Raw genomic sequence first — 20,184 nt, forward strand, 5'->3', positions numbered from 1 at the left:
GTACATATCTTCTCACTGGCAGTCAACAGTCATTTCAATAAATGACACAAGTCTAAGAGATTCCTTCCAAGCTGAAGAATGGAGAGATTCTCAGTGATGATGGCTGTGTGTTTGCTTGCTGGTCTATCTGAATGTCAGGCTGGAGATGAGGGCAGTCAGACCCAGATCACTGAGCTGACACATGAAGACCTGGTAGACACCTCGATAGAGAAGGATGCTATCAACCAAGGGCTGGAAACGCCAAGCTGTGACCCACCCATTTACACAGTGCTGAAGGAGCTGGGGGCTCTGAAGATTGAAATAACCTAATAACAAAAGCAACGAAAGTATAATAATAATTATATATTTATTTATCTTTCAGGACAGCCTCAGGTTGCATTTTCTGCTGCACACCCAATAGGTCCTGTAAATGTTCTCTACCCTCTGGCGTACAGACAAGTTCTGTCCAACATTGGAGGACATTACAGCCAAGACACAGGTCAATATTCAGTGTTCCTCTTCCGCTGTTCCATGAACCTCTTTTAAACTTTCTCTGCCACCTTACTACAAACACACCACCTATGAAAGTGTTCTGAGTGCACCAAGATGGAAACCAGATAGTGTCATGGTGTGATTTTAGTCAAAATCACCCCTCCTCAGGATCTAACAGCTCTATCGCGCTGCTACAAGTTGGAGACAATATCAATGTTCACAATGTTTGTCTTTGGCCTGATCAGAGGATCAGTGATAATATAAATAAGTACTCCTCATTCAGTGGATTTTTTCTTTTCCCTGTGTGTAGTGTATGGAAATGTTGTGATTTCAACTTTCAACTTTTAATAATGTCTGAAAGATGACAAAATGTGCCCTAACAACGTATTTCTATTGTTACAAATGGTGTGCGTGTATATTCTGTACTTCTTCATATGATCACCACCATTTTCCTATACTTTTTCCATATTTTCCTATATTTCCTATTCTTATAAAATCATAATGCACCACAGAAGTCATGATCTCATTCACAAATAATTTTATTATAGCTTTTATTTACATTGTAAAATATTGCTAAATATATAAACTTAGAACTGGACTTGAAAATATCTTGCTCTATCATGGCCTTCATACTTGAAATCAAATAATTTTTAAACAAAAGAAATTGTTCTATAGAAAAGACTATTAATCAATAAGATTTAATAAATGAAAATACAATAACCCCTAAAGAACAACCTTTGCCAAGTTAAAGTTATGGCACACCGCTTAACAGGAGTTACATTACGCTAACACAACATTTTACTGTACTGCACGTACTGCTTTCAGCTTCGGAAGATATCAAATATAATTTTCAGGTTTTATATCACAAGACTTATGTAAAAAAAAAAGGATTTCCAAAAGAGAAAAGTATAATTTAAAGGTGTGTCTTTGTGGTACAGCTTGATCCTTCAATACAAGTGTACAACTGTTCAATACAGTTGGTGAATGTTTTAATTCACTACGTCTTCTTCAAAATCTGTGCTTCAACTGAGATGAAATCTTGTCTATTTGTCACAACATAAGGTTGTTTTTCTTACACTATAAAGTGCTTATAATGTATGTAACACTGCTCAAAATCAGCTAAGGAAAAAAACATTAACTGAAAGTATAACTTTAAGGCACATTCTAAGGTGTCACTCAGTTTTGTAGTATTTAACAAGGATTATTGTGACACCACTGTACAGTATTGAGCCATGACTTTTCTCAGTTTTCCTCAGTTGAAGGTGATGAGGTATTCTGGGTAAGCCTGGTCATCGTGGAAGATAACAAACATGGAGGGCTGCTGCTGGTTGTTCACCAAACTGTCGAAGCAGTCAGTGGGGTCTGAGCCTCGAGGAGGGGCGGCTTTCATGGAAGAATTACCGACTGTGTAACGGCCGGTCAGGACACGAGCAACATACATCCGCTTCAGGCCTGACACGTCTGCAGGGGAAAAACTCCTGGCTGAATACTGTGCATCGACTGCGAAGTAAACTCCCTTTCCATACCTCGCAGCTGTGATAGAATTACATCAGAAAAGACACATCAACTTAAAGGAACCGTTCAACATTTTGGGAAATTTGTTCATTTTCTTTTCTTGCAGAAAGGTAGACGACAAACCACAAAGTGTTGTTTTTACACTTTGGTTTTGAATGGATTAAACAAATGAGATATAACCTGTTTCTTAATGAGCTTTAGATGTGCTGGAAGGCAGATTTTGTTACTGCTGCGGTATCAATCTTCTCATCTAACTATTGGCAAGAAAGCAAACAAAGTTCCTAAAATGCCACTTGAACAGGTTAGACAACATGGTATTTTGAATTCGTCATATGAAACTGCAAATACTGTTTCATTTTCATTTGCACAGTGTCGAGCAAAAACAACAACAGGATGTACTTTTAAGCACAAAACCTAGAAATCAAAGTGTCAATACTCTGCATTCAGTATTAGGGCAGTTTTAATAATCAATCACAATAACCACTTGTGATTGATAGTCACTTAACCAACTCTTAGTCACTCTAACCAACAGATATGGGGTTTTTCCTGGGGAAGTACATCTCTATAGTTTCAGAATCAGTTTTTGAGTTTCTGCAGTTTAGGGTTGGCCCTTAGCATGCAGGGGTCCATCAGTGGGTCTTTAGATTTTGTTGCTGTCAAGTATGGTGCTGCAAGGCAAAGAGACAGAGGGTGTACTATACTCTACTTATGATCTGGAAAGAGAAGAAAAAAGGCTAGCTACACATGTAATTGGGGTCAGTAAAGAAGCCAGGTGTAATGCCTGTGCAAACATACCTAATTCTGTTTGCAGCACTTTACAGTACATTTTAAAGGCCCTTTTTTCTCAATCAGCTTCTTACTATGAATGACAGGGTCAAAGTTATTATTCAATTTTCAAATTAGACATTTGTATATTTGTGTTTTTATCTATTTTTCCGCACTAGTTTGAAGTGGATGGTGGTGCACAGTTGTGACTTCCACAATGTGACTTCCACCAGTCAGGATTTATCACCATTTGAATCAAAATGTGATGAAAGTTATGAGTTGTTGTCAGGCCACTGAGAATTAAATCTGATCAAACCACACCCACACAGTCCAGATGAAGGTGATTGGCTAGGTTTTTGACTGATAAACTTTTACCTAAAGATGTAATGTTCCTAACTCATATTTAGATTTTTGCTTATTTATTCATGACTATTCAATTTTGGATTAAATATAACAACATGTGACAGAATTCCTTACCATGTGCTCCTGCGAAGCTCCTGTCAAATCTGTCCCTTTCAATGCAGTTGCATGACTCTGCTGATGTGCCATGGTAGAGAGACTTCTCCCCTAGGGCTGCCGAACCATTCTTGGAAAGTATACGCTGCCTACACACAGCATAGGCATGCCACAGGTAGAAGTTTTGCACACGCTCAATCTGAGACCAGAAAACAATGAATCACTTACCTATTCTGTACAGCAGGTTTTTAATGCTTAAAAGCGAGAAACGTGTGTTTTTGTGTTAGCATACTCACTTTGCGAATGTTGTATTTAGCTGTTTTGAGGAAATCCTGGGCTACGATTTGGTACTCTGGTGAGTTAGGTTGCAGCTCAACCTTTTTAAAGACTTCTCCGTGCATAGGTTCCCATTGTGTTGGCAACTCTATTGCTAAAGTAGAAGTCACATGTTGTAGTTTTAGAAAAGCTAAATATAAAAGTAGAAGGAAAAAGTAGAAACTACAAAATGTGACATACTTGTTTCAGACTCGCTCCTTTTCACTTTGTATGTGATGCCTGTTTGCCAATCTGTGGCTTCTTGTGCTTTCAGGTTTACTTTCACCAACAAGCTGTCTAGTGCCGTCATATCTACAGACACTTGTTTCTTCACGTGAGCCTCCTCCAGCACGTAGTTGTCATGCAGGCTCAGCTCGTTCCAGGCTCCATTTACATCCTGAATCGACCACTGGACAGTAAGAGCCAGCATGGCTTCTTCTTTATCTTGGAGGTCTTCGCAAAGTGCTTTTTGGATTGCTCTGTTTACAAGCTCAATGACGCCCAAAACGTCCTCTTTTAGGCCTTTCAGCACATAGATCTCTTCTCCTGACCCTGACCGATCTCTAGCTTCAGCTCGAGCTGTGTTTCCTGCTCTGTTGCCATTCACACCTTCAGAACTTTGACTTCTCTTGTACTCAAGGCTTATTTCGGAGACTTTGACTTTTGCCTGCACTGCCTCCAGCTCCATGACATCAAACCTGGAAAAATGATCCACATCCACCTCTCTCTCTACCAGCTGCTTCTGCAGGATCCCCTCCAAATCTGTCTTGATGGTCCTAATGGTGTCTGGACCACAACTAATCACACTTATCACAGCTGGCGGTGGCTTTATGGAGATGAAGGTTTTGCCTTGAGGTGCTGAAGTTTTGGAGGTTCTTGAATACTTGTCTTGCCACTTCTTGAGCTTTTGTTTAGCTTTTTCTACAAAAAATAAAAAAGCGCAAACAAGAGCAAACAAACGTGGATGTGACACCTCATTACATCAATTATTTGAGCCCCAATAACCAAGAGTCTTCTTGTGTGACATGTTTAGCCCATTTTAAAATGACTTCCTGGTAAATATGACTTGATAATAACTGGGCACAAAGTACAAAATCTTCAAGCATTATAAGTGAAAACAAACCTCTCAGGTTGAGGCTGCGAGTGGCTGTTTGTCCAAAGCGGATCTCCAGCACTGATCTGTATAAACATATTACAGGACAGGAAGTTTAAAACAAGCTATTCTGACTGGCCAAACAATGCAACCCATGCTGAAACGATAACTTTGCGTTCTATTGTTTGTTGCTATATGAATAAGATTAATTTCTGACCTGAATGCCTGGAAGACCGGTTGTTGCAGGATGACAATGCGGATGAGTGAGAGGGAATTTGGTTTCAAGTCCGTAATAGCTGAGGCCATGCCATCCAGCATGGCTTTACAAGCTGTGACAGGGTCCATACCAGCCACACCTGATGGGATATAAAGACAATGTTTGTGAATGTAAATGGTGATGATGCCATTTACGTTGCTGCAGTGACTGGTTGTGACCTTTATTTTGTTCCTTTTCACTACGTGCCATTATTTTATTTTTATGTGTCAAATTGCTATCAGTGTATTTTCTTATTTATCATGTAAGATCCTATGTATAAATAAAATTTAATATGGTGCACTACTAAAGGCCAAATAAATTTTTGCATAGATTTATGGATCTACTGCTAATTTCTACCTAATTTTTACTTTTACTTGTTGTCATGTGTTATTATATTTATTTACACATGAGGTTGTTTATTAAAGTTAGATTAGAAATTAGAAATTCTTACTACATTTGGGTGACAAATTTGGCGTTGACCATAATGCACAAATACACATAACACACACGCACGTCCATATGTACACAGCACATACCAGTATTGATAGCTGGGAAGGCTGCTGAGTAGTAGCCTTTGCTCTCACACTGCTTCAGTATCTTCTTGCAATTCTTCCGAATTATCTGAGGGTCACGCTTAAAACTAGCATGAATGATTTCCCTACAGCCAAGCAACCCGGGTCCTGTGGTGCACATGTAGTCTGCTGGAACACCCGCTGAAAAATAAAAAGCTGGGTGGTGAAAATGTGTGAGCTGGAGAAGAGAACGTGACTTAAGTACAGTTTCCATTCAAATGTAGTAAAAATGTTACCCCAAGTATCTGAATATCAAATGAAGAAAATATGGATTATTGCACGTTTCCATCCACTACTGTTATGTGAATATTAGTTGGGCTCATCTCAAATCTCAAATAATGAAAAACAATGTAGAAAACATGATGGAAATATGGCATTTATGATTATCTCATGCATTAATTAGAGGAACATTATAGTCTCCATCTAGTATAGTTTCCACCTTAGCCAAGCATAAAAACTTTTGAGCAACATTTAAATTTTTTTGTGAGTTTCTGGTATTTCCACTGAGGTTTTTTTAACTGCCAATTGAAAATATGCATAAAAATAGGTGGACAAAAATGCTCTTTGACAGATTTAAGGTTTACCTGTTGCAGTACATGCATTGTTTGTCTTCATATAGCAAAGAGAGTAATGTGCACACCAAAACTTCTAACAAGTATTTTTACAGTATTTTTCTGTCCACTCTTAAGGCTTACCTTGTGCTAACTGTGCTTGGACAGTGGACCCTGCTGCAGTCTGAATGGCTTTGGACACACCTGTGGAGTTTGTGAACACACAGTTACTGTAGGAGCCAAAGGTTAATATAATGTATTAAAAACTCTCAAAAATAACACCAGTCTCAGGTGCTGTGATCCTGTGTGTGTCTATTCAATCAAAACATTTAGAAAATCCATCAATCATACCAGATGGGCTGTTGGAGAAGTCAGTTGTGTTGACAATGACATCAGTGCTCTCATGAATGATGTTACCGCAGACCAGCTGAAGCTTGACTCCACCCAGCATGGCTGTGACCTCATCATTAGTTACTGAGACATAGCGGTAAAAGGAAGCTGAAGTCATGCCAATAAAAAAGACACAATCAAAGAAAATTAACTAAAATTATACTGACAGAGAAGACAACATTTCTTGTTTTGGTTTTACACACATGTATTTATTGCATGATATAATCTCACCACTCTAATCAACCCAATTTCCAGCAGTAGCAGGTAGCTATTTTTACAACCTCTGTACACTACCAGCCCAGCAGACAAAGAAATGAACATGACCCAGGTATTTTTCTCAGGATTGGTGTAGACCAAAACAGAGTTAAAAAGGAGACTGAAATAAACCTCCAAATGAATACCAATGTTCTGTATCTGCTTGATGTGTAAGTAACAGTAATATTAGTAATAGTTTGCTAGCACGTCAGCCATAACTAACTATGACTTAAGGTGGTAATATGGTGGTGGCTGTGCCTCGGAGCCTCTTTGATGTTTTTCTGCCTCCTTGTGGCTTTAAAATGATTATTGCAGCCTTAAAGATTGAGGAAACAAGTAAGTAAATGAGTCTTGCTCAACTTGATATTGAAAAGAAAATATTCACATTAACCTTGGTCTGGGTTAGCATCGTTCATGAATCCTCTGAGATGCAATGTTTCCTGGGCAGACTGTAAGGCCTGTAGTAACAAAGTGAAAAGTTACAGTCTAATTCCACGTGCAAAACAAAAACTGGTTGTTATTTTCAACTGGTTAATAACTCCAACCGTAATTAATTTACTTTTTTGCAGACAATTATTTTCATGCTGCATTTTCAAAATACTTTCAAAATCTTTGTGGGTATAATATTAGCATTTACATAACAGATTACTAAGGACATAGCCTACAAATGAACCTGGGCTCACTCTTTAGGATGTGGTCAATTTTATTGTACTCCCTTTTTTCTTAAAAGGCACTGGTACTGCATTTTCTTTACCTTGCAAGATTCTTTGTCATTGGAGTGGATGACAATACGGACCAGGAAGCATATTGTGTTGACCCGGTTCTGTTCAAATACACGGACCTCCTCCAGTATAGTCCTGGATGCCACACTGTGAGGAAAACGCAAGACAGCACCGGTCCCAAGCACAGGGAGAGCAACTGAACTAAAGCCTCTGATCACACAGGAAGCCAGAATCTTTCTGATACTCTGTCTCAGAACCTGAAGAAGATTCAAGGATTATCAAGGTTACTGCACCCTTTGGAGTAGGAAAAACAAAACACAGTAAAGACATACCTGGTTGCAGACCTATGTAATGAACACCCTATTTCACCTGGACTGCAGTTCCATGTTGGTTATTATCCCAGGGAACAAGGTTGAGGAAGAACACTCCTTTAGATTGAAGTGCAGGCAAGCCCTCCACCAAGACTGTGTCACCAGGCAGTGTTGCTCCTTCTGCTTCCTTATGAAACTTTGCAGTCAGCTGTGGTCCAACCATGTTAGACAAAGCCTTTCCAACACGGGTTGAGAGAGGATCATGGCCAAACATAGGAGATACCAGTCCATCCACCTAGGAGTAATTTCATCCAAGTTAACACTTAAATGATCCTGACCACTATGTTTACCCCTAAAGTAGATTCTGTAGTATCTGCTCTGTGTGACACCGGTACGGCAGATTAGCTTCAGAAACATCCTGAATCAAGTAGCAAATTTACATTAACTCAGCTTCAATATCTCAGCAAAGTTTCTCACCTGCTGGGTCTCAATGGTTCCCTGAATGATCTCTACATGGACACCGTCTCTAGGAGCTCCACCAGTAGTTCCTCTTGCAGTGGTTTGGGCAGCAACACTCATCTGGAACCCCAAGTCACTTTTAGCGTTTCCCACAGCGATCTCTTGGAGAAGCCGGTCACATGCTTCCTGCATGGCCCTCACCACCTTTTCTCTGTTATCAATCAGGATGATTCTGCTCAGACTTCGCCCTCCCTGACTGCCAAACTCTTTAACAGCAGTTACAATCGCCTCAGAACACACATTGACAGGAACACCAAACACACCTGAGCTGATACAGGGCATGGCTATGGACTTGAACTTCATCATTTCTGCTAATTTCAGAGCAGACTGGACAGTTTTTTCTAGTAAGATCCTTTCTTTGCCACCTGATTTTCCACCTACAGGCCCAACAGCATGCAGCAGTTTCTTGCAGTTTAAGTTCCCCCCTGTGGTCACTACCACATCACCTGTATGAACTTTTCCAGTCTGCTTTACTAAAGCACTGCTTTCCTTCTGCACTTCAGGGCCACCTGCTTTACTTAGTGCTGCAGCAACACCACCATGGTGGTGCAGATTTTCATTGGCAGCGTTCACCAGGGCATCAGCTTCCTGTTTGGTGATGTCACCCTGACACACCAGCACCTGGAGCCCGTCACAAAGGCTGTAGCTGGCAACTGTTGTGCCTTCTGTACTCAATCTTGCAGTAGTAGTGTGAGGCTGTTCTTGAAGCTGTACGAGACACTTCTGAGAATGAGCAACACTTAAAATGTTCTCTCTTCCAGGGGGACTTTTGAAATATCTTACTGCCCCTGGCAGGTCAATGGTGACTCTACCCTGAACAAGGGAGTCCAGAAAGGGACCCAGCCTGTTCCTGACCTCAGTCACTTTGCTGGATGGACCTTCCAGCACCACCATGGGCCGAGAGGAAGATGTTAAAGGATGGAAGGTAATCCCTGAATAGTCAAACTTGTGGAGTTGCAGCAATTCTGGTAAGAGTTGTACTAACTCTGGGAAAGGGAGGATTACTTTGCCTTCTATGTTTGACTGGTCCAAAATAAACTGTGTGACAGCTTCACTCAGCTCTTCAACCTCTTTGGTGTGGCCCAATAAGAACACTGTGCTGTCTGAGCCAAACACAACCTGAGCCCTGTATTTCCCTTGGTTCATTTCATTTGACTTGGACTTAAGCTTTTCCCGAAGCTCAGATGGCACAGTAGAGCAGTTAGGAACATCAATCTTGACTTCCTTGAATTTTTCTTTCACTTTTTTCTCTGTGTCATTCATTTCATCAGCAGAGAGGGTGAAGAAACGTAGCTCTGTGTCTCGTAACTCTACCTCCACTTTGTCACCAACCCCTAAAAAGTCACCAAGCACCCCTGGACCTCCGTATGCCTTCCTTAGAAAGGCCAAAAAATGTGGGCTCTTGTCAGAAACTGTCCTTTCTAACACCAAATTCTCCTTATCAGAGATCCAATCTCCAGCCTTAAGAATCTCCTCCACAGAGCCTTCCAAAACTAACTGACCTGCATCTCCCTGCGTGACCTTCACTCCTGGAAAAGCTCGTCCCAGACTGTGCTCAATCTCTTTCCAGAGGAGACGGAGTTTGGCCTCGCCTAGTCGACGAATGCTGGTTGACTTCTCATTTAAACGTGACCCCCGTTTAACATGCGAGTCCTCCACATCCATCAACCTGGCTTTCACCCGAGAACGTTCCCCAACAGCAACAGCCATCCCAACCTCGCTGTACACCTTCACCCCATCTGTGGTCTGACGGGAGCTGCAGGACTGAAGCAAAGCTTTAACTTTGTGAGGGTCCACCTCATAGTGACACAGGTAGCCATCAAAAACTTTGTCTACCTCAGCTTTCCAGTTTCTAACTTCCTCTACAGCACCAGGTTGAGCTAAGCGCCTAACTAAAACCCTCCCCTGCTGTGGGTAAAGCTGGGCAGAGCAGGCCACAGAGGAGAGCTCTTCCTCTAGTTCTCTCAAAGCCTTGGGACACTCCATTAGGTAACGTAAGAGGTAAGTATCAGGTCGTAGTTCATGTTCTTCACCACCTGGTGGAGGAGTTGAGGCAGGAATGGACTGCTGTTTCTGCTTTTGGAAAGAAATGCATTATATACATTGTAAGAGGTGTGAAATAAACAGTACATACTATTGAATGTTGCTTTTTACTCCAAATAAATTTGGTTAATCTAAGATATATATCTTCCTTTCTGTTCTTTCAAGTTTAGCGTGCAACATTTACTGAGAGATGAGATACTATTTTATGAGACTTTCCACACTGACCTGTGATGACGTTAAGTCCAGTTTTGGACTAAACATCTTGCTTGTAGGTCCGGGGCTGTCTCGCACAGTCAGCACCAGAGGACCACTTGCAAACTCCAACACATGTTCAGATCTCTGCAGGACTCTTTGCTGAGCTGAGACAGAAAAGGTGATATTACTTATTAGGACTTAGCACGAGTTTTCAGTTTTTGTTGCCCCTGCATTCTCCACCCTCACACAAAGCGAAAACAAAGAGACGAAAAGCAACTGCAAAGAGACATAAAATGACCACAAACCACAAAGCAATGCAAAATAAATATAAAGAACAACTACGAAGAGACACAAAACAATTACAGAGACAAAAACAACTACAAATAGATGCAAGATTACCTCAGAGACTCAAAATAACCACAAAACAACGCAATAAATATGTTGTGTTTTTCCTTTAGCTTGCTCCAATGGAGGAAGGGGCCTTTTACATGTCTGCGCGCAGGTTTTCATTTCAACAGTTATTATCACTGACTTTGACATCTTCTTTCTTTGCTGTTGCCTTTTGTTTTACGAAATTTCTCACAACACCAGAAATCATAGAGTTGGCTGACTGCCATGTGACGCGTTTCTGTTACTTCAAAACTTAGCTAATTTTGAGAGAATATAAGACACAAATATCAAAAACTGTATCAATACGCGGAGTCTTAAGAGTCATCTTGTGCTATTTGAAGAGCAGTCTGAAGTCAATGTGAAAGTGATGTGTTTCGAAGTGTAGACAGCTTGATATACAGTTTACAGGGTGTGAAAAAGTAACATAGACAGTCAAACAGTGTGGATGTGGGTCTGCGAGCAGTATAACTGGTTTCTTTCATTAAAAAAAAAAGCAGAAATAATCGAATGAGATAAACCTGTTTTTCAGCGCAGACATACTTTCACTTTCACCAGCACAAGACAGAATTACATAACAGCATCATACGACATCATTTAAGAAACGAACAGATAAATATGTAAAATCAGGCGTCTCACCGTCTCGCTCTTTGAAAGCGATGCTGTAAACTTTCTCCTTCATGTTTATCAGTGAGCCGCAGTCTCCTCCTCCGGATTTGCGGCGAATATGGAAATAGTTTTCCACCCTCTTCCTTTGTTCACCGTCCAAACTGGGACACTCGAAGAAGACAGGATACCGGTAAGCATGCTCCATGGTGTGAAGACTTGACAGGCTCTGTGAAGAAATATGTACTTTCGGCCTGAGAAGTGAAGGGCGGACTGGGGGGGGGGGCTGCTGCAGCCCGCCTGAGCCGCCGTCTCCTGTCAAGTGCGCACGCTATCGACGGAGGACGTAACCAACACAAACATCCGGGACTTCAGACTCCTCAGCTGCTTTTGACGTTTCAACAAAGCCAAATGGAATCTCAACTATATTCATGGCAGAAATTCAACACACGTGCAGAAATAAGTAACTTCAGTAATTTATAAATACTGTAAATTCAGACAGATTTCCAGACTGATTCCAGTTCTGCTCTTATGGGAGAAAACAGCTGAGAAAGACCTTTGTTAAACTCACCGTCATAGCAGACGAAGGGTTTTGTCTCATTACAATCATCAGAGCCCCATTTTCCATTTAACACAGTCATAGCACATTTCTTGTTGTCATTGTCTTCTTCATCTTCAAATACCTCCCAGTTTCTGAAAGAGAAATTGCTCCCATCTGACCACCTCCAGGTGTCTCTGAACAGGCCGATCCAGAACTGCTTTTTATTCTTGAGTTCGTCGTCTTTTAACTGTTTGCATCCACTGACCAGATCAGTGTGATTTTCTCTGCAGTAGTTCTGAGCCTCTGGCCAGGTCATCTGTTTGTCAATCAAATGGAAGCTTTTATTTAATTTTTTTGTTTCTGTGGAATAAACAGACAAACATGCACAGTTAGAAATGCACATTTTCTTTAGTCTCATAAAATCCTATTTTCTTACTTAAAACGGGTGAAACAGTAATGTGAGATAAATGAACATGATTCCACTGCAGGTTCACATGTTTACTAGATGAACGTGTTTGTGGTATAATTAGATAGATCAGATCATTTCATGTAAAATAAAAGAAAAAGAAAAACAGGCCTATAATGGATTAGAATTATTTGTTTTAGACAAACAAGTGGAATTTCATTATATAAGATTTAATGACTTGTAGATATATTACTTTTTAAACATATCAGCCAAGTTTTGACTTCATTCCATATGAAGAGATGAGTTATGTGTCCACATAGAAAACAACTGTTGGACAGGATGATATGCTGAATACACATAACAGCTTTATTAGCCACATGTTCTCACCATCGTAGCAGATGAATTTTCTTTCGTTAGTACATTCGTCATCAGTCAATTTCTTATTGTTGAGCCACACACAGTTCTCTAGAGGTTGGCCATTATACGGCTCTCCTGCACCCCATTCTGTCTCCCAATCTTTGAACTCCACCCCTGGTAGAGACCAGTGCCACCTCCTGTTGTCTCCCCCTGGGTTGCTGTACAGCCCAATCCAGGCTTCGTCTTGATTCTTTGTAGAGTCACGGAGTCTCGTCATGTCTGTCACGTCATACACTGTGGCCAGGTCAGTGTGATGCTCTCTGCAGTGCGTCTGGGCATCCTTCCAGGTCTTACTCTCTTCAATAACGTGGTATTCATACAGGCGACATGTGAAGAAGGAACACTGACCTAAAACCAGAGAAGACACTGCTGTGTTGGAGCTGATAGCACGACAAGCATCTGTTCATTGAATCAATATCATGAGTACCCAGGTCACACACACTACTTCTACACTAGCATCCTCTTTATGTCATTTTATCCACTTATTTTACACAATAACATTGAGCTTATCAGCTGTTTTATGAATCCAGAGTAAGCTGTAGTAGTTTTAGCTGAAAGTGGCAGCAGGACTACTGCAGTAGAGCTGGTAAGATGATCCACTCACCCATCAGCAGCAGAAACAGACTCCACTGCATCTTTGCTCTGTTAGATTAAAATTGATGTTTTAGTGTGCGGTGGACCGAACACAATGATTTTAACATCTTGTCTCTGTTGGGTCAAAGATACTTAAACACTGCATTACTGTATGTCAAGGTTAAACTGCACCACTCCCTCCAGTATACAGAGTTCAGTCTAATAAGGAAGAGGAATACAGGGTGGTGGGAAATATACAAACCATAGTCAAAGCAGGACTAAAGAATATTGCAATACAACAACCTTGAATGAATATTTCTATACAGAAGCTCGTAATGTGAATTTAATGTCAAGAATGTGAAGGTGATGCACAAAACAAGAGGAACACCTCACACGATGTGTCATGAAGATTTACGAGTCGATTTAAAACAGGTCTGACGCAGAGTCATCAAAAACTCAACATTGTACCGAGAGCTCGACAAAGGTTGTTTTTATTCATAGGTGTATTTTAATTGTTTGCATTGTATTGTCAGGCGTTTCTGTTATTGTGTCCACCATTTGTAAAAACTAGAAAATGAAATGATAACATAATAAAATCTCTACATACAAAATGTTAAATACAAGTACTGAAGGCCAAATAGCTCTAAGTTACATATAAATATTTATAAACTGCACTGTCCACCTTTAAACACAACGTGAGTTGTAAGTTTAAACTTACATCTGGTGATTTCTTCGCTCTGGTGTCTCTCCTTGATGTGCTGATGCAGACTGCTCTAAATTAAATATTACAAGCTCTACTAACAGCCACCTTAATGTCAGCATTTGAATATGAAAATGGAGTTTTTATGACCAGGAACTGACCCATCGATGACAAGAAGTCCATATAAAGTTATGAGAGAAGCAATTTATCGGAACAGAGTTGAAAGTCCAACAAGCAGCAGAAAATGTGGAGCAGAACTTTGTTTTTTCTTCTTTTCTCTCCCATTAATCGTCTCGCGACCCCCTCAGATGTATCTGGCATTAACCTCGAGGTCAGGCTCCTCCTGAGGGGAAACCACTGGACATGTATCTAAAAAAGTTAAAACTACAACTTTTACTTGAAATGGACTATTCTTACTTTGTATTCGTGGTTTTTCTTAAGTAAAGGATCTGAGTACTTCTTCCACCGCTGTTCTTCATCTAGCCTGCAGGGGGAGACACTGTCCACAAACCCACTTAGGCAGAGAAGCAGCAAGAACAACAAAAGCAGAACTGGACAACATCAGTGAGTCTGTTAGGACTCGAAGAAACTTACATGTAATAAGCAGGAACTGAGCCCAGGTCAGTAGTTGGCCACATGGACACCACCACAGTTTTAGGTCTATAAACACATGAGTTAAAATAAAAGAGGACCACTCCATAGTTTAACAGTTTATTCAGTATTAAATAAGCAATTATCTGTTTGCAAAATAATTCAATGATAAATATGATGAAATATGATTTTACATGCTATTACCATCACCAGATCTTAACTAAACTTTCAACAATTAAAAATAAAATATGCAACAGAAACCAAAAGCACACAAATGGGAAAGAAAAAACATGTCTGGCATTATATATGCTATAAATGACAACTTGATGAATTAAAGGTCCACACTTTAAGAGAAGAATAAAACAACAACAACTCAAAGGAATAACAAATGGTCGCTGCTTGTTGTTGGCTGTGGTGTCTGGCATCCAGCAGTCAAGAGAGTCATTCAGGTGTTGCTGATTTTAGACAACAGAAAAACATGTTTACAGGATAACTTTCTTCTTAGTGTAGGTGTAGTTATTTGTCTCAAACTGAATAAACCCAGAGAGCAGATCAAATGTAATGTACCACCAAAAACAAAAAGGCTTCAACGCTTAGAACAGATGAAATTAAACTGCTCAGTTTCAGCCTTTTTGAACCACTTATGTTGTCCTCCTGTGTCCATGGCTGCAGACATGCCACAGCCGTCCTTCTCTCCATCTGAAGCCCAGTTCTCATGGCGGACCACCTCGTCACTGACCCAGAACCAGAAACCCAGAGTGCAGGTGTAGCGCAGGCCCAGCCAGACGTGGGTAGTGTCGGCCTCCTTGGCTTTCTCTTGGACCCATCTCTGCTGGTCTAGGTTAGTGATGGAGACCAGGTCACGGTGGTTCTTTCTGCAGTAAGTCAAGGCCTCCTCCCAGGTCTTGTTTTTTTCGATCAGGATCACGACATCTGTCATACCACACCAGCAGCTTTGGTCAGTTCATTGTTGAGAACACTGGTCTCCAACATGAATCTCCAACAGTGATATAACAAATTATAGCTTTAAATCACTGCTTGTATGTTTGGGGCTAATATCAAATATCTTTCAATATCTTAAGAATGTCTTAAGAAGCAGATGTGACATTTTATTTTAAAGCTAGCGGTGTCGTAACACAGTCTCTAACATAACTAAATAATCTGTACAGTTTAAAAAAAATAGCTTATGTACATGTAGCTGTGACATGACCAACTGGCATTCAAACTGTTATTATCCTCGAAGTAAGAATACAGACCGAAATCCTGTGCTCTTGAAAAAAGTATATTCATGGCAGAAATTCAACACACATGCAGAAATAAGTAACTTCAGTAATTTATAAATACTGTAAATTCAGACAGATTTCCAGACTGATTCCAGTTCTGCTCTTATGGGAGAAAACAGCTGAGAAAGACCTTTGTTAAACTCACCGTCATAGCAGACGAAGGGTTTTATCTCATTACAATCATCAGAGCCCCATTTTCCATTTGACACAGTCATAGCACATTTGTTGTTGTTATTGTCTTCTTCATCTTCAAATACCTCCCAGTTTCTGAAAGAGAAATTGCTCCCATCTGACCACCTCCAGGTGTCTCTGAACAGGCCGATCCAGAACTTCTTTTCATTCTTGAGTTCGTCGTCTTTTAACTGTTTGCGTCCACTGACCAGATCATTGTGATTTTCTCTGCAGTAGTTCTGAGCCTCTGGCCAGGTCATCTGATTGTCAATCAAATGGAAGCTTTTATTTAATTTTTTTGTTTCTGTGGAATAAACAGACAAACATGCACAGTTAGAAATGCACATTTTCTTTAGTCTCATAAAATCCTATTTTCTTACTTAAAACGGGTGAAACAGTAATGTGAGATAAATGAACATGATTCCACTGCAGGTTCGCATGTTTACTAGATGAACGTGTTTGTGGTATAATTAGATAGATCAGATCATTTCATGTAAAATAAAAGAAAAAGAAAAACAGGCCTATAATGGATTAGAATTATTTTTTTTAGACAAACAAGTGGAATTTCATTATATAAGATTTAATGACTTGTAGATATATTACTTTTTAAACATATCAGCCAAGTTTTGACTTCATTCCATATGAAGAGATGAGTTATGTGTCCACATAGAAAACAACTGTTGGACAGGATGATATGCTGAATACACATAACAGCTTTATTAGCCACATGTTCTCACCATCGTAGCAGATGAATCTTCTTGTGTTATTACATTTGTCATCAGCCCATTTCTTATTGTCGAGCCACACACAGTTCTCTAGAGGTTGGCCATTATACGGCTCTTCTTCACCCCATTCTGTCTCCCAATCTTTGAACTCCACCCCTGGTAGAGACCAGTGCCACCTCCTGTTGTCTCCCCCTGGGTTGCTGTACAGCCCAATCCAGGCTTCGTCTTGATTCTTTGTAGAGTCACGGAGTCTCGTCATGTCTGTCACGTCATACACTGTGGCCAGGTCAGTGTGATGCTCTCTGCAGTGCGTCTGGGCATCCTTCCAGGTCTTACTCTCTTCAATAACGTGGTATTCATACAGGCGACATGTGAAGAACTGACCTGAAAACAGAAAATAATATTGTTCAGTATTGGCACTTATTCATTATTAAACCAAAATCATGAGTACACTTAGAGAACTACTTACATCATGTCCCTTAATTTAAATGGGGCTCTGAGTGCAGTTATTTCACAAGTAGTGTGAGTAGTCAAACTGTTTTGTATATCCAGATTTAGCTGTAGTGATTTTACCTCACAGAAAGGACAGCAACAGTAGACGATGATCCACTTACCCATCAGAATGAGCAGAAACAGACTCCACTGCATCTTTGCTCTGTTAGATGATACTGATATTTTAGTGTGCAGTGGACCAAACTCAATGATTTTAACAAATTCTGTCAGTTTAAAGTATTTATATTTAAACACTTGCTGTATGTCCAGTTAAAGTAATAAAAAAAAACACAAACTGTACCACTCCCTCCTTGACTCCTGGAGCTTATGCAGTAGTTTAACAAGGAATCAGAATAGAGGCAAATGTGCAAATGAAGTTCAAACCAGCACTAACAGTGGTTCATGCTGTGAAATGCCTTTTTTTAGCCCATGAAAATGTAGAACAGCTTCTGGCTGGGCCAATAACAAAAACACCTGTACAGTAACATGCAATACAACAACCCTGGCACTTTTAATGAACTTTTAATGTTCTGATTTTGCAGGAACTATCATCATTTGTGTTATTTTCCCTCCACCTTACGATATACTGCTACTATTAAAAATATATTATGTGTCAAGAGTGGGGGCGACACAATGAAGTTATGGATAATTTAACCAGAAATTAATATAACCTAGAGAATAACACATACTTACATTGTTCATTGTGCCTTCTATAAGCCTTCTATAAACGAGTTTAGAAGAAGAGAACCGTACTGAAAATTACATTTAGTGTCATTGGAGACCTAAGACTCAGATCAGCTGTGTCCACACCACGAAACCCACAAAAATAGTAAAAGTAAAAGTAAATTGCATGTCTTTTTTTGCCCTAATTTTGATTGCTCAAACTTCTTGTGTCTTTTTATTAGAATAACACATAGACAACAATCGAACAACATACAGATTTAACATTTATCATGCAGAAGGTGCTAGGTGGTGTTTTTACAGCCCTGAGTAATGTCTGCAGAGCAGGCTGCATCTATCACCAAAAAGCTCCAAAAGCCTGAACCTGAGAGGGGACCCAGGGCAAGAGGTAGTCCGCTAGAAGCTGTGAGCACAAGTCTTGTTACAAATTATTTGTTAATTGTAAGTTTGGCAAATAGACAAGACACGTTTTCAATATGATTTGATTTTAGATTATGTGAAATACATACTGAAGAAGGACAATAATAATATGATAATAAACAACATATCAAAATCACACAACAGAATTATAACTTACATCTTCTGAGTCCTTCTCTCAGCGGCTTCACTCTGGTGTCTCTCCTCATGCGCTGATGAAGACTGCTCTCAAGTACTGACCAGGTGGGTGCTCTCTTGTAGCCACCTTGATGTCAGAATTTGAATATTGAAATACACAAGTCTGAGCTGTCTATCATAGTGAGGAAATGATCCAAAGATGACAACAACATAATTTACATGATGTAACAGGGGGAAAAAAACCCACACACTGTCCAACAAGTGGAAAGAAGGGTGTCATTCCAAAATATCCACTAAAAAATAAAATAAATTCATCTTTGCTACGCTAGAAATACTGAGTTTGGACTGAGTTATGCCAGCAATGATTTTAACCCATTTTTGTTCTTATTCACTTTATTTTCATTTCTTTTCATTCACACTCACAGGCAATGTAAACCATCCCATCATTTGCAAATAACAGCATTTTCATGTTCACTTACCTATGTGTTTAAATGATGTTAAAGGCTTATGGTGTCAAATTCAGGTGGCTGCTATTTTTCTTTACCATATTTCACACAGCTAAAACACAGGTTCTGGCTCCATTAGATCCCCTAATATTATAAGTATGTGGACTTATTTTCAGTCCAGTCATATACTTTCAAATTGCACGTGACATTTTGTGTGTGCAGAGAATAAAGCCTGTTTGTTTGTTTTTTGGGGGGGGGGTTTGGGAGGGTGTTGGCTGATGAAGTGAGCGTATCACTTCCTTATATACATTTCCTGGTGAAACTCCCTGTCCATACTCACTAATCTCACCCATCTCTGGTTCTTCCCATGTCCCAACATCCCATGTAGAAATTACATAAATATTATAAAGTACATCAGTAAGTAAACACAAATTTTGACTTACTTTTCTTGTTGTCTCATTTAGGGTTTCTTTGTAACGGGACAAGTATGTAGCCTAAACCAGTGCCAGTGTCATTCCTTGTAGAGTCACAGAGTCTCTTCATGTCTGTCATGACAATGGTCTGTGTATTTATCTCTGCAATACTTCTGAGCATTACGCCAGGTCCTTTCCTTTTCAATACAGTAGTCTTTTGCTTTAGGGAAATACGGTGAAACTCTTACTGTGTATGTCCAACAAAACAAAACTGTCCAACTCCCTCAGGACTCAAAGTTTAGACCAAAGTCTAGCAAGAAATAAGAACAAAATCATAGTACAACAGACAACCATGCAGTGCCGATGGACAGGTTTCAGCTCTATATCATCGCCAGGGAACTGTCCATTGTTGAAGAATAAGTCCATATCCTTAAGGATAGTTGTAATTTAATTTAATATTATAGAAAACAAACATATCACAGTATTAAGCAGACAGAATGTACATTACACAAAATGCAGCCTGTACAAATAGTGCAGATTCATGAAGTTTGAAAGAAAAGGTGTCTCAAAGTCTTGCCACTTATGGGGAAAATATTAAATTTGTTTCACATATGAAGACACACTTTGGGATCCTAAATAAACTAATTAAAAATTCAATAATTTGATAATCTTACCCCCTGAGGTAAGATTCCAGCAGTGCACTTGTTATAGATACTATTTTGCTCGTTTTATTGTGGGAATTTTTGAGGGCACTATATAGCACATATT

At 39.8% G+C, this 20,184-nt stretch overlaps 2 protein-coding genes across 4 annotated transcripts; both read right to left on the reverse strand.

Moving 5' to 3' along the window:
• Positions 1 to 992: 992 nt before the first annotated feature.
• Positions 993 to 11,630, reverse strand: LOC139305833 (protein mono-ADP-ribosyltransferase PARP14-like). Of its 3 annotated transcripts, XM_070929785.1 has the most exons (16): positions 11,456 to 11,630; positions 10,460 to 10,593; positions 8,150 to 10,264; positions 7,731 to 7,967; positions 7,394 to 7,618; positions 7,031 to 7,097; positions 6,346 to 6,492; positions 6,139 to 6,198; positions 5,408 to 5,584; positions 4,833 to 4,971; positions 4,646 to 4,701; positions 3,724 to 4,443; positions 3,504 to 3,637; positions 3,229 to 3,406; positions 1,961 to 2,004; positions 1,787 to 1,923 (listed from the first exon to the last, which is right to left on the reverse strand). In XM_070929785.1, exons 1-16 carry the CDS (start codon positions 11,628 to 11,630, stop codon positions 1,918 to 1,920), a joined length of 4,614 nt encoding a protein of 1,537 aa, XP_070785886.1. In that variant the 3' UTR covers positions 1,787 to 1,917. The 3 variants fall into 3 exon arrangements, with proteins under 3 accessions (XP_070785885.1, XP_070785884.1, XP_070785886.1); XM_070929784.1 differs by having other exon boundaries at positions 993 to 2,004; positions 6,346 to 6,468; XM_070929783.1 differs by having other exon boundaries at positions 993 to 2,004.
• A 3,214-nt stretch (positions 11,631 to 14,844) lies between these two features.
• On the reverse strand, positions 14,845 to 18,636 carry LOC139305850 (C-type mannose receptor 2-like). Its single transcript, XM_070929803.1, has 5 exons — positions 18,580 to 18,636; positions 17,444 to 17,484; positions 16,842 to 17,213; positions 16,079 to 16,408; positions 14,845 to 15,583 (listed from the first exon to the last, which is right to left on the reverse strand). Exons 2-5 carry the CDS (start codon positions 17,475 to 17,477, stop codon positions 15,237 to 15,239), a joined length of 1,083 nt encoding a protein of 360 aa, XP_070785904.1. The 5' UTR covers positions 17,478 to 17,484; positions 18,580 to 18,636; the 3' UTR covers positions 14,845 to 15,236.
• Between the last annotated feature and the right edge of the window lie 1,548 nt (positions 18,637 to 20,184).

This window comes from Enoplosus armatus, chromosome 23 (genome assembly GCF_043641665.1).
Source record: "Enoplosus armatus isolate fEnoArm2 chromosome 23, fEnoArm2.hap1, whole genome shotgun sequence".
NCBI lineage: Eukaryota > Metazoa > Chordata > Actinopteri > Centrarchiformes > Enoplosidae > Enoplosus > Enoplosus armatus.